Source organism: Macrosteles quadrilineatus, unplaced genomic scaffold (genome assembly GCF_028750875.1).
Source record: "Macrosteles quadrilineatus isolate MER2022 unplaced genomic scaffold, UCM_ALF_1.0 Scaffold_7__1_contigs__length_78375512, whole genome shotgun sequence".
Lineage (NCBI taxonomy): Eukaryota > Metazoa > Arthropoda > Insecta > Hemiptera > Cicadellidae > Macrosteles > Macrosteles quadrilineatus.
The window spans coordinates 6,939,555-6,954,131 of NW_026542600.1; the positions used below are offsets into that span (position 1 = coordinate 6,939,555).

Consider the following 14,577-nt stretch of genomic DNA (forward strand, 5'->3'; position numbering starts at 1 on the left):
GTCAGTAGAACCGCGACTGTCACTCTCGCACGTAAGAATAACATTCCTTCACATCCTAGAACTATTTACACATTACATTAGACGAGGTCTAAAGGGTCACGACATTATCAAATAGTTAAAAGGCATTGGTGATTGGCAGGATTCGTACCCAGAATTTTGGGAACCAAAGCTCTATTGTACCTTTAGACCATCTCGTTCCTCCAATCTTTAATGAAAATACTTTGTCTAGGCCTATTTCATATGTTAATTGATACTAAGATTGAACCTTTAAAGAAATACGAGAACTACAAAGAGGGACACACGGTGGGTAAGACTCAACATGGATCCAGAGAATAAATGGAAAATGTCTCAGATTTAAGGATAAACTCGTTTTAATCCATTTATTTTTTATCAATCCCAATGTTCGTTCAATGTTTGTCTTGTATTTTAGTTAATTTCCCTATAGGGAAGCAGCTATTACCGTAGGTGGCACGGTAAGACCTAGGCCCTGGACCAATTTACTATGCTATTAATACTTAACTAAAAAACACACTTTATTAGTTTCCTTGTAGCAGCAAACCTAGGTACCTGTTAAACCTAATGTTATTTATATAGAATTGATAATCAATTCAGACAAATGGAAATTCGCTTAGTCAGCAGGTTTGCTGCCGCGGGAGTATTTCATTAAAATTCAACCCCCCTTCCTTCCAAAAAAAAAAACACAATAATGTGTTTATAAAATCATTTGGAAAACCCTATCCACTTTGAGAACTCCCTATCATTAATAAATTGCTTCAAAACATCGAAACTAAACTCTCTACTATTAAACACAAGTCTCTTACCACTTGCTATTTCTTTGTTCTGAAATGCAAAAACATTTCATCACTCTTTGTACCCAGACTAATAAATTTTGTCACCACAGGTTTGCCGCCATTTGAAGAGCAACCCAAAGACCTGCGTCTATTCCCTGGACAGACCGCCCTATTCTCTTGTTTGGTAGAAAGCGGCCCTCCCCCACTACAAAACTCGTGGGAAGTCTCATGGATTAAAGATTCTCGGCCGTTGGTTTTGGATTTGTCACGAATGTTAGTCCTACCTTCAGGTACGTTTTTCAATGTCTTCTAATATTTTCCATCTTGGTTAGTTTTTTAAATAAAAATATAGGCCCTAAACTATAAATTACAAGTTTTACGATTCAAAATTGTATTTAATGAAATCTGTTATATGAAAACAAATTTTTATTTTATTTCCCTCTAAAAATCACTTTGAAATATTTTCCTGCTTGCTTCATTGTTCAAATGGTTCATTGTACATTAAACAATATAAATTTCCAAACATAATTAACGCAAATTCGAGAATTGGCAAATTAATTTCAGTAGTAAGTATGTCAAGGATTAAAAAATTGGTCATATATTGAGTCAAATCCCTCTTAAAAAATTTGATTTTGTATTTCTGTTTTACTATTGTGGTTAATACATGTTTTTTAACACTATTATTATACCTCATTTTCACTCAGATACAGTTGCATATTATTTATTTTTCATTGAATGATAATAACAGTTTAGAAGTAACAGGAAAAGTCTTTGGATAGTATAAATTAAGTTTTTTGCCCTATCAAAAGCCCCAAATTCAAAATCTGAGAATGATTTTCCTGTCAGTATTTAATTTGTTTATGTATATTTAGTGATATAGTTTTAACCTATTGGCATCCCATTACACACAGGAATTCCTCTTTTTTTAGCTCTTTTAGTGACTTACAAAAACAACTATAACTTCTTTATGCATTACTATTTTGTCTTAAATTCTTCTCAGAAATATTGGAAGACAATCCACAATTACCTATCTACAAGTATATTTCACTGAATCATAAACAAGACAGTTGCGGCATTTGGACAAAAACATTACCGGTACCTCAAAACTAATATTTTTGTTTTCCAAAACAGGTTATTAAACCAAAGAAACAAAAAATACACACAATAAAATTATTGCACATAGACAGAAAAAATTATTGACACAATAATAATCGCTGCTGCGATCTATCAGAATAATTTAAAACTACTAGCAATGTTCCGATGGAACAGTTCCGTCTAGGAATGCCAGAGCGCTTTAGCAGCACGACGAAAATGTTCCGCCCAGTGGGTTAAACTTATAAGAACTGCTGGAACTAAAATAAAATCTATAAATATCACTCGTTTAGGAAAAATAAAATATTTGTTGCCCTAGATTTTGACATGGAACCGAAATTTGCTAAATATATTTTGTTATCAGTATTCAGTTTTGCTCACACTACATTTGATTCGCAGGGTCTTTGGAGATAGAGTCAGTGCAGGTATCGGACCGAGGTAGTTACCGCTGCAATGTCAGTGGCAACAATCAACATAGACTTAGTGACAAGGCAGTTCTACAGATAGATCAGGACCTAGAGTCTGCCCATAGTCTAAGGGCTCCGTCGTTCATAGCACAGCCACGCTCAACTGTGGTGGTAGAGGGCAGCACTGTTACTCTGGAGTGTGCGGCTAACGGCAACCCTAGACCTTGGATTGTCTGGCTGAAGGATGGAGTGGCCATTGATTTTCAGTAAGTTTATCATGATAGAAAATTGCTGTTGATTATCCGAAACGTCACTTATCCGTATTTCTTTTGAAACTTTTATTTTGTTCTTACTCGCTATGGTTGTCTTAGCGATCAAAAGTGTGTTAGCTTCTACCCTCTTAGAGATGTTCCAAACCTGAAAAAAATGTTTGGGTGAAAACTTAAACACAATATTTTACTGTTCTAAAATCGTTTATCCTGGCTATTATGAAGGTCCTAAAGCAATTGTTTCAGGTAATTGGCTCTCCGCAGTACATATTTCAAGATCATTTGCTAGCCCTTAGATCAGAAAATACCCCCGCCGCAGCAAACCTAACGCCTAAGCGAATTTCCATTTGGCTGAATTGATTTTCAATTGATCTATTTAAATAACATTAGGTTTAACGAGTACCTAGGTTTGCTGCTACAAGGAAACTAATAAAGTGTGTGTTTTAAGTAAAATAATTATTGCTTAGTATAAAATGAATATATTTGCCAAGTTTGATCAAAAGATATCCATAAACAAGCAAACTACGACATTTTACAATATTCTCCATAAGAATAACATGGGAATTTTAAATTTACCATTTTTTTAGTTTTCTCCGTAACCAATAACCGTACAAAAACACTTTGATATACTGAATTGTTTGTTTTTTTAAGCTCTTTAAGAAGGTTTAGAGAAAATTTGGGAAATTTTGTGTTGTGAGGGTCAAAAGTGAGAAAAACAAATTTTTACCCCATAAAACCCTGTTCCCATGGTCCGATCATGCTGGATCGCGAACTCATTCAAGTTTATCCCGCCTTACACCTTCAAACCAAATTTCATCAAAATCGGATAAAAATTACTCAAGTTATCGTGTTCACGGACACATATATATATATATATATACATATATAAAAATTTGAACGAGTGGTGTTTTTGGCCTCTGGGGACATCAAAATGAAAAAGTAAATCGGTCCCGGGCCTAAGTCTTACCATGAGACCTACGGTAATAGCTACTTCCCTATAGGGAAATTCGCTAAAAGGGCTATCATTAAATTTAACTTGTAACATTTAATAATAAACATCATTGTTGATGATAGTAGCTTTAATAGTTAAAAACTGGGCTCAATTGTCCTTTACAATTGCTTTTAATAAATGATCCTGGGAATGAATCAGCTGTTCTTATCAACAAAGCTACATGGATCATGCAATCTATTCCACTCATCTGGCATTTATATTGTGCTTAAAATATGTACTAAGGTTACTGTCCTATAATTAATTATAACAATGTTAGGTAATACTTGATGCATTGCACTGAATGTTAATTCAACTAGTGTTTAGTTTTTATTGTTATCGTGGAAATTACAGAGACCTGGACACTAACTGCAAGATGACGGGCACTGGTAGTCTACAAATGAGAGACATCCAAGAGAGTGACGCAGGAAACTACCAATGTAGAGCTGAGAATAGAGAAGATTCTGCGGACGCTACTGCCACTCTACATGTTCAAGGTACGAACAGTGATGACTAACTACTGCCAGACTGGTCATAGTTTATGCATGTTCAAATTTAGGTCTTCCAGTGATGACTGTCGTTGAATAAGCTAAACTAGAGTCTGATGTTACGGATTTGTAACAACGATCCATCTTGGGAGAAAACTACTATTCAACTCAATAGTAGTTATTATGAGACTCAACTCAATTAGTAGACTATTCAACTCAATAGTAGGAGTTGAATATTAGTTGTCTCAAAACTTTGTTTTCATATTAAAGCGACTTAGTTAATTCACTCAGACTTTTTTCCCAAAATAATCAAGTACTATAAACTCATCAAGAATATACAAAGGGTATCTCACGGAAAATGCAGCTTCATCAAATGTGTTGTTGCAGTTCCACCATCTTTTTTGAAGAAGCCGACAAGTAAAGTAGCTCGGGAGAAAGAAGACGTGGAATTGGAGTGTGCGGTCGATGCTAGACCTGAAGCTAAAGTCAGTTGGTTGAAGAATGGTGACCACATCAAGCAAAATGAGTATCTGCAAGTAGTAAATGGGTAAGCTTAAAAAAGATATTTTTATTTTTTGCAGTCAGTTTAATTAATTGAAGGCTTACTTTCTTACTTTGTTTTGTGTCTAAAATGAGAATCAGAAAGTTATGAGATTGTAAATAATTGTTTAAGAATAAGAATAAAGATTCCCAATCTTTTTTACCTAAACAAGCTACAGGCAGTACGTACTACTTTTTCTATGCTGCTCTGTAATATCTTTCTGATGGATAATAGTTTACCTCCATTTATTACTGAGTTCTCAGCCAAAAGACTCAATACTTCTGTTGTGGTAACAATATGTTAGAAATAACAATAACAACGCTACTAGATATTTTATCTGAAGCTCTGAATGTTGTCTCTTTTTTGCAGGAACAATCTACGTATTCTCGGACTGATGTCATTGGACGCAGGCATTTTCCAGTGTGTTGCCTCAAACCCAGCCGGCAACATTCAGGCAGCGGCACATCTAGTGGTTACCAACTCAGGTAAGCTTCACTGCCAAAGTCCTTGAAAACCGCTATTAATTGTTGTCAATAAATTGGTTGACATTTCAACCTATTCTTTGACTATTTCATTGCATTTTCCACTTCGGGCCAACATGTTGTTTTTATAAACAATCTCTTGGCATGAAAACAACTGTTGAACTGTACTACTCACATTTTAAATCATGGTAATCCGGAATAACTTTGCAGTTTGTTTTGATAATTGTCACTAGGGCATAAATTAACAATGCAACATAGGTAGAATAATCAGCTGATTAACACTAGTTCCTTGTTTATTTTCTTCTATTGTGACTATGTGTTTATTTTCTTCTAAGTTAACTTAACTTTGATTTAAAATGCCTAATCGATCTTGTGTAAGCCTATCTCTCTATGCAGGGACCTCCTCTTTGAATGGCCATGAGTAAATTTATTTACTCATGATATTTCATAAAGTGCATTGACTGTTGTAGTTGGACCAATTAGATGAGGATAGTCAGGTGGTGGTGTTATAATTTAAATTTAAGATAGTTCAATGTTATAGGTTATATTTTAAAGGAAAGCTTGTTGGCTGGTTAGGGGTTATTTTGAAGAGGGATAAAGTTAAGCTAGCTTATCTAAAAAAATTGGAGTCCAGGTTCTAATGGTAATCAAAAGATCACAAAACATAGTACTGATATTAACCGAAAGGACGTCTTTGAACACGTCGGAGAGGAGATTGAATAGAAACCTTTTCAATATAGTGGTCTTTTATTTGTATCAATTAGCCTCTGGATTTTATTTTTTTCAGATAAGCTAGCTAAACTTTATCCTTCTTCAAAATAACTGCTAATTACTTGTTTTACTTTAGACTAAAGTAAAGTTTATAACCATTTGAGTAGTATAATAAACAAGTTTTGTTCTTAACTACAAACCCAAGATCATCAATTTCTTACATTATTTTGTCAACTTATTATTTATTTATGATTTACTTCAGTTATTAATTTTTTTGTTTTATTTTTCCCCTTCCTTATTTCTCGTCCTTTCCTCTCCTTACACCCCTTTACAATTTTATCACAATTTTCATTTTCATCGCAATTTTATTTATTCACTTCATTTTCACAAATTATTAACTTCTCAATTCAACTTGCCACACATTAAAAATCACATTTTTTGCTTACATAACCTCAATACAAAATTTAAATGTTTTTGTCTACAAATATCCTCAGCTGATAGTGAAGTTTCCAAAAACATCTCTAAATTACTAAAATCAAAACGTCCGTCCATCCCCCCTGGTCTTTCCGCACTAGAAGGTGAGCTAGAGTTGCCGAGCCTGGAGACAGTTCCGCAGAACGTCGAGGCAGCCATCGTAGGAGCCAGGTTCGTCACTCTCAGATGGAAGCCGCCACTGCACTTCAGTGGACAAATATCTAGCTACTCTGTCTTCTACAGAGAGGAAGGTTCTTACAGGTATGGCTTTTTAAAATTTACATTTACCTATTATTGCTTTAATAATAGCATATCGGTCTAGTGGTAGAGCATGAGGCTTCGAACTCTGAGGTTCTGGGTTCAAATCCGTTCAATAGCCAATGGTTTCACCCTAGTAATAATGCGACAACATCCTAGGCTTAGTCTATTGTGTTTAACTGTTCCCGACTAGAGACTAGTGTTATAAGTGTAAAATTGGGACTTAGTAAAATATATGCTCTATCTGAAACAGGGTGTCTACAGCTCCCATACGTTCCTGTTCTCTCAGAGAAGTCCCCAAATGTTTAGATAGGTCCCGAAGGCTCTGAAAACCCATAGATTACTATAATGTACTGTAGAGCTCCAATTATTAGGATCAAGGCTATACAGGGTGAATCAGACTAACCGTGCACATACTTAAACGGAATATACAGCCGCTTGTGTAACTCACTGACTCACTGATCAGGTATACAAGTGTTTACCCACTTCTAGAATAGCTAGGGATCTGAAATTTTTTGTGGAGGCTCATCTCGGTCTCAAACCACCCAGGAAATCCAAAAAAGTTGCATTTTCAAATTACAAACCTCCAAAAATTCCCTTAAACCTCCTTTTTCAGGGTGGCTAGTGACCTGGAAAACCTGGAAATGTCAGGGAATATTAAATATCTGGAAAAGTCATGGAATTTTGTCATAAGTCAGGGAAAATTGTAAAATGTTTAACATAATTTTAATAATTGTTAGGAAAGGTCGAGAGTATGTGTGCCGTGTGGGTGAAAACTAAGAAATATGTCTCTACAAATAAATTTTGTGTTTTTGTACAAATTAAATTTTATTATAAACTGCGTCTCATCTTAACTCAGTTTAATTTTATTAAGGTAAGTTGCAAAGTTTGAATATAAGCTAGCCTGTATCTATAGATTTTATGTATGTTTTTCATGTAAACAAACATAAGATATTCTTCAGATAAAGATTAGTCCTTTTGAAGAATTAGTTAGGTAGTATTAGAATTGTAATTTTGAATTTGTCGATCAGGGAAAGTTTAAAAAAATCATGGAATTGTCAGGGAAAAGTCAGGGAATTTTTCAATGTGATTTCACTAGCCACCCTGTTTTTTTATTTTATTTTTTTTTATGGATATAGCTTGAAAATGGTAAGAGCTAGCAAAGATATGAAATAATTTTGATGGTCAGGAATTAAATTTTTTACAAGACGCTCTTCGGCATTTTTCGAAAACCGCACTCCTTCACATAAAAAAAAAAACGCCCTACTTAAAATTGGTAAAATGTCTTGGATTTTCAACGTGTTTTTAATTTTTTAAATTACTTTTCGGACATATATTTGTACTTATAATGATCCCAACATTGAAATAAAAGTGCCTTAAGTGACATTTTAAAATTGTAACTCACTAAAAAAATGTTAAATGGCGGATTTTCTGTATAAAATGTTGTTTTTTTTACGCGTGTTGGGCCAAACCGTTGTGCATGGGTGGTCTGATTCACCCTGTATTTGGTTCTAAACTGGGTCTTTTAGTGTTTGTTTAATTGCCCAACATTTTCCCCCTTTTAAAGTTTGGTACATTACAGTTGATATCCTTTTATCCTTGTTCAAGAAAAGGCTCTTGCCCATGTGCTTATGTTTTTAAAACAAGGGAGATAACAGCTTGATTACCTTTAAAGTCCTGATTGGCCACAGTACACATTTGAAGACTTTTGAGGGACTCTGTCAAGTGTAGTTGTTTGTCTAACATTTAGTACATAAATCTTAGTCTACACTTGACCAGGTCCTAAAGAGGTCAAAATATTATGTATTTTGTGTTTTTCTTTGTAACTTAAATGTTTCCTGGACTTTTTCTCAGCTGTTAATTTAGCTCTTATCCCCCTTTTATCCTTGTACTCTGTGTTATATGTCATTGTCATAGTCCAGATAGTGGCATAACTAAATAACATAGATCGGTCTTTATATAGTAGAGAATTATTTTACAGACTTGTACATTTTTAACGTTTGACCACAGAGAGAGGGTGGTGAACACGTCAAGGTCGAGACTAGAGGAGGTCAACATACAAGGTTTACAGCCTGACCGCAGCTACGTGATGCGAGTGAGGGCATTGATCAACGACAGTCTAGGAGCGACTTCTCTACCAGTCACAGTCAGGACTAAGGCGGAGGTGCACGTGCCTGGTCCTCCGCTACACGTAGCAGCTCATCCCCTCTCCCCCACCTCTGTACATGTCACCTGGGCTCCTCCGGCCTACGACCCTGCTACGGGACCTCCCCTCAGCTATAGTCTGTATTACATAGAGGTAGGTCTGGGTTGAGTGTTTTTCTACGTAATCGTTTGTTGTCTCCTTTTGAGTTTCGGTTTGTACTTTTGATTTGGTGGGTTTAAGTATTTTTGAATTTACCAGGTGCTTAAAAAATAATAGTGTGAAATTTAACAGGTGTTTCTGTTAACTTTGACTAACACAACTCTTAATGCATACAAAGGAAAGAGCATATGTTATAAGTATATGAGCATGTTTATGTAAAAGGGGACTAAAAGGGTGTAGGGTTGACAGGAGTAAGACCAAATATAAAACTGAAACATAATATTGTCTCATTATGTTTATTTCTCATGTTATATTTATGACACCATAACATTAAAAAACATAAATTAAGCTTGTAAAAAATGCACGTCTTTTGGGGCTGACTGCGCTCCAGACATCCTGTAACCAGACTCAAGTGACACTATCAACGTTTGCCAGTAGCACTAGGTGTAAATGGAAATGGCAGTGTACAACAACGTTGAACTATAGATAACTATGACTACCACTTACCATTATTTTATAACTATTGAAGCTATTGAGGTCTAAAATTTGCCACGTGAGTTGCTAACGGACGTGTAAATATTAGTAGGTCTGTGCAAATTCTTTATAGATCCGATAACAAATCCGAACCACCTTATTGGTTGCTCATCTTTGTCAGGGAAAATAAAATCTAATCATCAGCCGCTCAAGGCTAACAGGAACCTTAAGCAAACAATTTTTTAAATCACCTTTTAAATCATATAAAGCTTGTTTTATGTTAAAGAAGGAATAGATACACAACTAGTTTACTTAAAATAAAGGTTCCAGGTTTTTGAAAGCACAAATAAATCATAATGAACTTATTGGCTTGGAAAAAAAACCTATTCTACTTCTTTCTTCTGAAGAAGCCCTATTAGGGTCCGAAATATCAAGTTTATTGTGTTGTGTACTTCTTTGTGCGCTTTAAAGAACCTGAAACTCTTAGATAAGATAGTTATATATTCCTTCCCTAAGTCAAGCTCCTTTTCAATAAACAATGCCTGTGTAATTTTTAAGTTGGCAAAATCTTAAAGCTACCCCTAGAACCAGTCTAAACATTAACAATTATTGATTGTTGTGATTGTTGTAGGCTGATGATTCGGAAGAGTTCATCAGGAATACTACGGAGCTGAGTTACACATTGGAGAACTTGAAGAAGTTCCAGGAGTACAACATATGGTTGGTCGCACACAATGAGAACGGTCCAGGAACTGCTTCTGAAGAGATCACAGTGAGAACGTACTCAGATGTACCTAGCAAAGCACCGGAGAATGTTACGTTGGAGGCTGCCAGCTCAACGGTTTGTCCAATTATATGTTATTATTTTATAAATGATTTTATTCTATGTTATTTTATTACTATCAGTTCATAAAGTTGTGGATTCATATTTTACTTTGAGAATGCAAAAATTCGACAAGTCAAATTTTGTCAGCTTTCATCCGTTGTAAACTTTTTACTACCTATAGAAATATAGTAATGCAAAAATGTCATAAAACTATAAAAACCTAGCCTAACTTGAACCTTCCTCGCCGGCTGCAGGGCAATAATTTGGTTTTAAATTTTGATGTTTTTCCACCTCTAACTGATGGTTAAGTTGATTATTGTCACCTTTTTCATCAAAATAATTTTCTACAAGTTTTATAGCAGTTGTTGCTGTGTATACGTCTAACACCTGCTTAGAAATGCATTGATCTGTGTATACAGGGTGGTAAAAAAGTCCCAGGACAGTTAAATATTTTAAAAAATAATGCAGATAGAGCTACAATACTTGTTACAAAGTTACAGGGCATAAAACTCTATTTTAACACATATTCAGTGATCCAATAACTCTTCAGGGGGACGGCCCACAAGAAGTCGGAAGAAAATCTTAAACGGAAGCATAGGTCAATATGCACATCAAATTAAAGGTCTTTTTTAGTAGAATACAATGCCGCAAACCGCACTTCAAAAGGTTGATCCTGACCAAAATGGCAGATGTTTAAAGATTTCTTGAATCCGCCATTTTGAATCTTTGAACGACTACCATTTTTTACTCAGGCATTCTTTTGAGCTTAAATTCACGGCATCGTAATCTACTAGTGAAGATCTTTAATTTGATGTGCATATCGACCTATGCTTACGTTAACAATTTTCTTCCGATTCCTAGGGCTGTGCCCCCTGAGGAGAAAGCGTATAATAGCAATGTAAATTAAATGAATCTTTGAACAACTGTCATTTTGCGCAGGATCAACCTTTTGAAGTGCGGTTTGCGGCATTGTATTCTACTAAAAAAGACCTTTAATTTGATGTGCATATTGACCTATGCTTCCGTTTAAGATTTTTTCCGACTCCTTGTGGGCCGTCCCCCTGAAGAGTTATTGGATCACTGAATATGTGTTAAAATAGAGTTGTATGCCCTGTAACTTTGTACCAAGTATTGTAGCTCTATCTGCATTATTTTTTAAAATATTTAACTGTCCTGGGACTTTTTTACCACCCTGTATATATGTCTAATGCTTGTGAATTTTGTTTAGGAAAAAAGTTAATTAAAAAAAAAACATTTTAAGACTTCTTAATTATAACTAAAAGAAAAAAAAACAAGACTTATCTAATCATAACAGAATGAAAAATAATAATTAAGATCGTTCAATCTAAACGTAATTTTCAAAAAACAACTCAACACATTTAATGCATCGAATGTATTCCACTAATCTTAATCTTATCTTACTAGATTTACTTCACTCAAGAACACGTAAACTCTGTGCGAAACAATAACAAGAGGTTGACTCAGCTGACTGGTTTTTGTAAACAACAGATGTTATGAGATCAGTAATGCCAAACCCCATTTAGAAATTAACCACAAAAAATAAAAAGTTATTGTACCAATAATATTGATTAATGGCCTAAGGTAATTGTTGACTGCTATAAAACAACTTTAAAATGACCCTAAGACAACCTAAAACTAAAATGCAAAGACTAATTTAATCTGTGAGTTAAATAATGATTCTACATCAGTCACTGTTCTGTTGCAGACTGTGTATGTTCGATGGGAACCTCCACCTAAGGATGGCCAGAACGGAGTTATAACAGGCTACAAAGTGAGGTATCGCAAGAAAGACATGAGGGGCCGAGGGGACACCCAGACTGCCGCTGGAAACCAGCGATTCTTTGACATCCAAAACCTCGATAAGAGCTCTGTAAGTAAACAAATCTAGCTATACAGTGTGGTTTTAACCCTTAGGAGACAAACTTCCGATTTTCGGAAGATAGTTTTTTTTTGCTAAAAAACGAACTTCCGATATATCGGCAGTTTAAATAAACGATTATCTCAACAACAAAAAATCTAAAAGAAACACAACAAAATAAGAATCATGCGAAAAATAAAGAGGGATTAAAGAGGGCTGCTATTCAAAATTTATAGCATTTTTTCTATAACATTGCAGAAACTGTTAAAAGTACCCTGGTCCTAATCAGCATTTCGTATACCATAGGGTCGGTCTCTAAAGGGTTTATGATTGAGCAAAAACACCTCAACAAAGAAGATACACCAAGAACAGCTGTTTAACAAGTCTCATGTTGTTTGTTGTTTTACCACCACCCAGTGTTTGCGTGTATCAAACACTCTTTTATCATGTGAAACAACAACAAGAGTTCAGTAAGTTAACGAATAATTTATTATCATTACTATTGTCACAAAACACACATCACATTATAAAAGTTGATTCTCGATAAAGTGAAACGTTCAGGATGAGTGGGGCTCTCCTCCCCCCCCCCCTCATGGAGCAACGGATTACCAGACAGTTTGGTTATCAAAAATGTTTCTTAAATTAATCTATAAGTAAATAAATGTCAAGGTGTGGTTCTTTTTTTACTATTCAACTATTCGGGTTTAAATTAATCAGTTAAGGTATTTTTCAGTCTTAGGATGTTTAGACCAATATTTGAAAAAATTCTTAAGCAATATAGTTAGTACATTTTAGTACACGTTGAAGTTACATTATAAAATGTTGCTGGAAGCTACATACACAGTGGATAAGGAAACCAATTTTGAATATAAGTACTGTATAACCTATATTCTTGATCCAATTATATTTGCCTGTGTTAAATAGGTTTAAATGTTGAAAATGTGAAAAATGTCTCTACCCACTTCATTTTTAAAGCTCAACTGACAAATAATCGAAAGAAACGCATACCAATGTGCTTATTCCACCCACATACCCCCACCATACACTACATGGACTTGAAACTGCAGCAAGAAATACGTTTGACACTCCTCTCGAATAATATCCAATGACTTATTTATCACAGTGTCTGATTACCGAGGGGGTTGGATTTCCAGGGTCTCCTGTATCGACTACTACCTTATTGACTGCCAATGATTTGCATATGAATCTATAAGCTTACATTATGTTCCAGGTGTATCAAGTACGATTGTTTGCGATGAACGTGAATGGCACTGGACCTCCCACGGACTGGTACACTATAGAGACTTACGAAAATGATCTGGACGAGAGTACTGTGCCTGAAAATCCAGCGTCAATTAGAGGTAAGTTCAAGTTGTAAAATGTTAATGGCACACAAGTCAATGTGTAAAACGTTGTGATAAGATTTTTGTTGCACAGTTTATCATCACTGTGCCTCATCAATACCGAGGGCTGCGGTTTGTGTCTGCATACCAGCCGGGGATCCTTGAGGAGATTCTCTGGTGTCTTGGGAAGGAGAAGTCATTCGCGACACACCCCCAACGGCAGAACCAGAAATAGAATTTTTTATATTCTCTTATCTCCTCCATCATCACTTTGCTCTCACTTTTGTTTACCGATTCATCAGCAGTTTCCACATCAAATCTTATCCTCACTAAGTTCAATCCAGCAACGGTCCATAACATTCAATTATCATATTGGGTTTGTCACTTATAATTCAATGAATATTGCAACAAATTTTACAATTTACATTGCTTCAAGATTTCAGCCGTTATTGCCAATAAACTAATTATTTTAGTGGATTTTTTACTTAATAAGGCATTTGAATGAAATATTTTGTACTGTTCTCGTCGATGTATATTTATTTTATATTGAATTCAAAATATGGTATAGCTTGATTAATTTGTGTTTTCAGTTAAACCGAGCACAAACTCCATCACTGTTTCGTGGACGCCTCCAGCTGATCAGAATGTCATGGTCCGAGGCTACACTCTGGGCTGGGGCAAAGGCATCCCGGACGCTTATCGTAAACTGTTGGATGGCCAAAAGCGATATTTTGTCATTGAAAACCTTGGTAAGTACAAACACAAGACTGCCTTGTTTAGTTCTACTCATATTACTTATGACGTGTGATGATGCATTCAAATTAAAAACTACCGCAATTGAATTTAATTGTAACAAACACTGTAATAATATTATAGTTAGGAAAAAATTGAGGATACATACTGACCCTGTTGTTGCCATAAACGGTGGGAGTAAGCTGGTCTTGTGGTGCGCAGGACTTTGGTCCTCAATGTTTAGGGTTCAAATCCTGCCAATCACTTATGGTTCTTAGCTTTGTGATAACTTGAACCTTTGGGCCTAGCCTGAAGTAATGCGTAAAAAGGTTCAAAGCTAGAACCTAGCGTCTTAGGATGTAAAAGAATATTTAAAAAAGAATTGTTGCCAGAATCAGCTGTTAAGTAAGTATGTTTTCCATTATTTTGATTAGTTCCTTTTTAAACTATCAATTAATGTGTATGTATAAGATATGTTTTTCTATGAGCAAACCTGATGTTAACATTGGTGTGTTAC

The 14,577-nt window shown here is 35.2% G+C and overlaps 1 protein-coding gene across 1 annotated transcript in view; it reads left to right on the plus strand.

Moving 5' to 3' along the window:
* The window catches only part of LOC128998164 (neogenin), a 61,545-nt gene that overhangs the window by 22,119 nt on the left and 24,849 nt on the right, over window positions 1-14,577 (plus strand). The window contains exons 12-23 of the mRNA XM_054424177.1: window positions 274-307; window positions 902-1,081; window positions 2,283-2,556; window positions 3,902-4,044; window positions 4,423-4,582; window positions 4,946-5,061; window positions 6,264-6,504; window positions 8,512-8,800; window positions 9,912-10,121; window positions 11,833-11,997; window positions 13,217-13,346; window positions 13,919-14,077. Coding sequence (XP_054280152.1) covers window positions 274-307; window positions 902-1,081; window positions 2,283-2,556; window positions 3,902-4,044; window positions 4,423-4,582; window positions 4,946-5,061; window positions 6,264-6,504; window positions 8,512-8,800; window positions 9,912-10,121; window positions 11,833-11,997; window positions 13,217-13,346; window positions 13,919-14,077 — 2,101 coding nt within the window. The remainder of the gene's footprint in view (window positions 1-273; window positions 308-901; window positions 1,082-2,282; window positions 2,557-3,901; window positions 4,045-4,422; window positions 4,583-4,945; window positions 5,062-6,263; window positions 6,505-8,511; window positions 8,801-9,911; window positions 10,122-11,832; window positions 11,998-13,216; window positions 13,347-13,918; window positions 14,078-14,577) is intronic.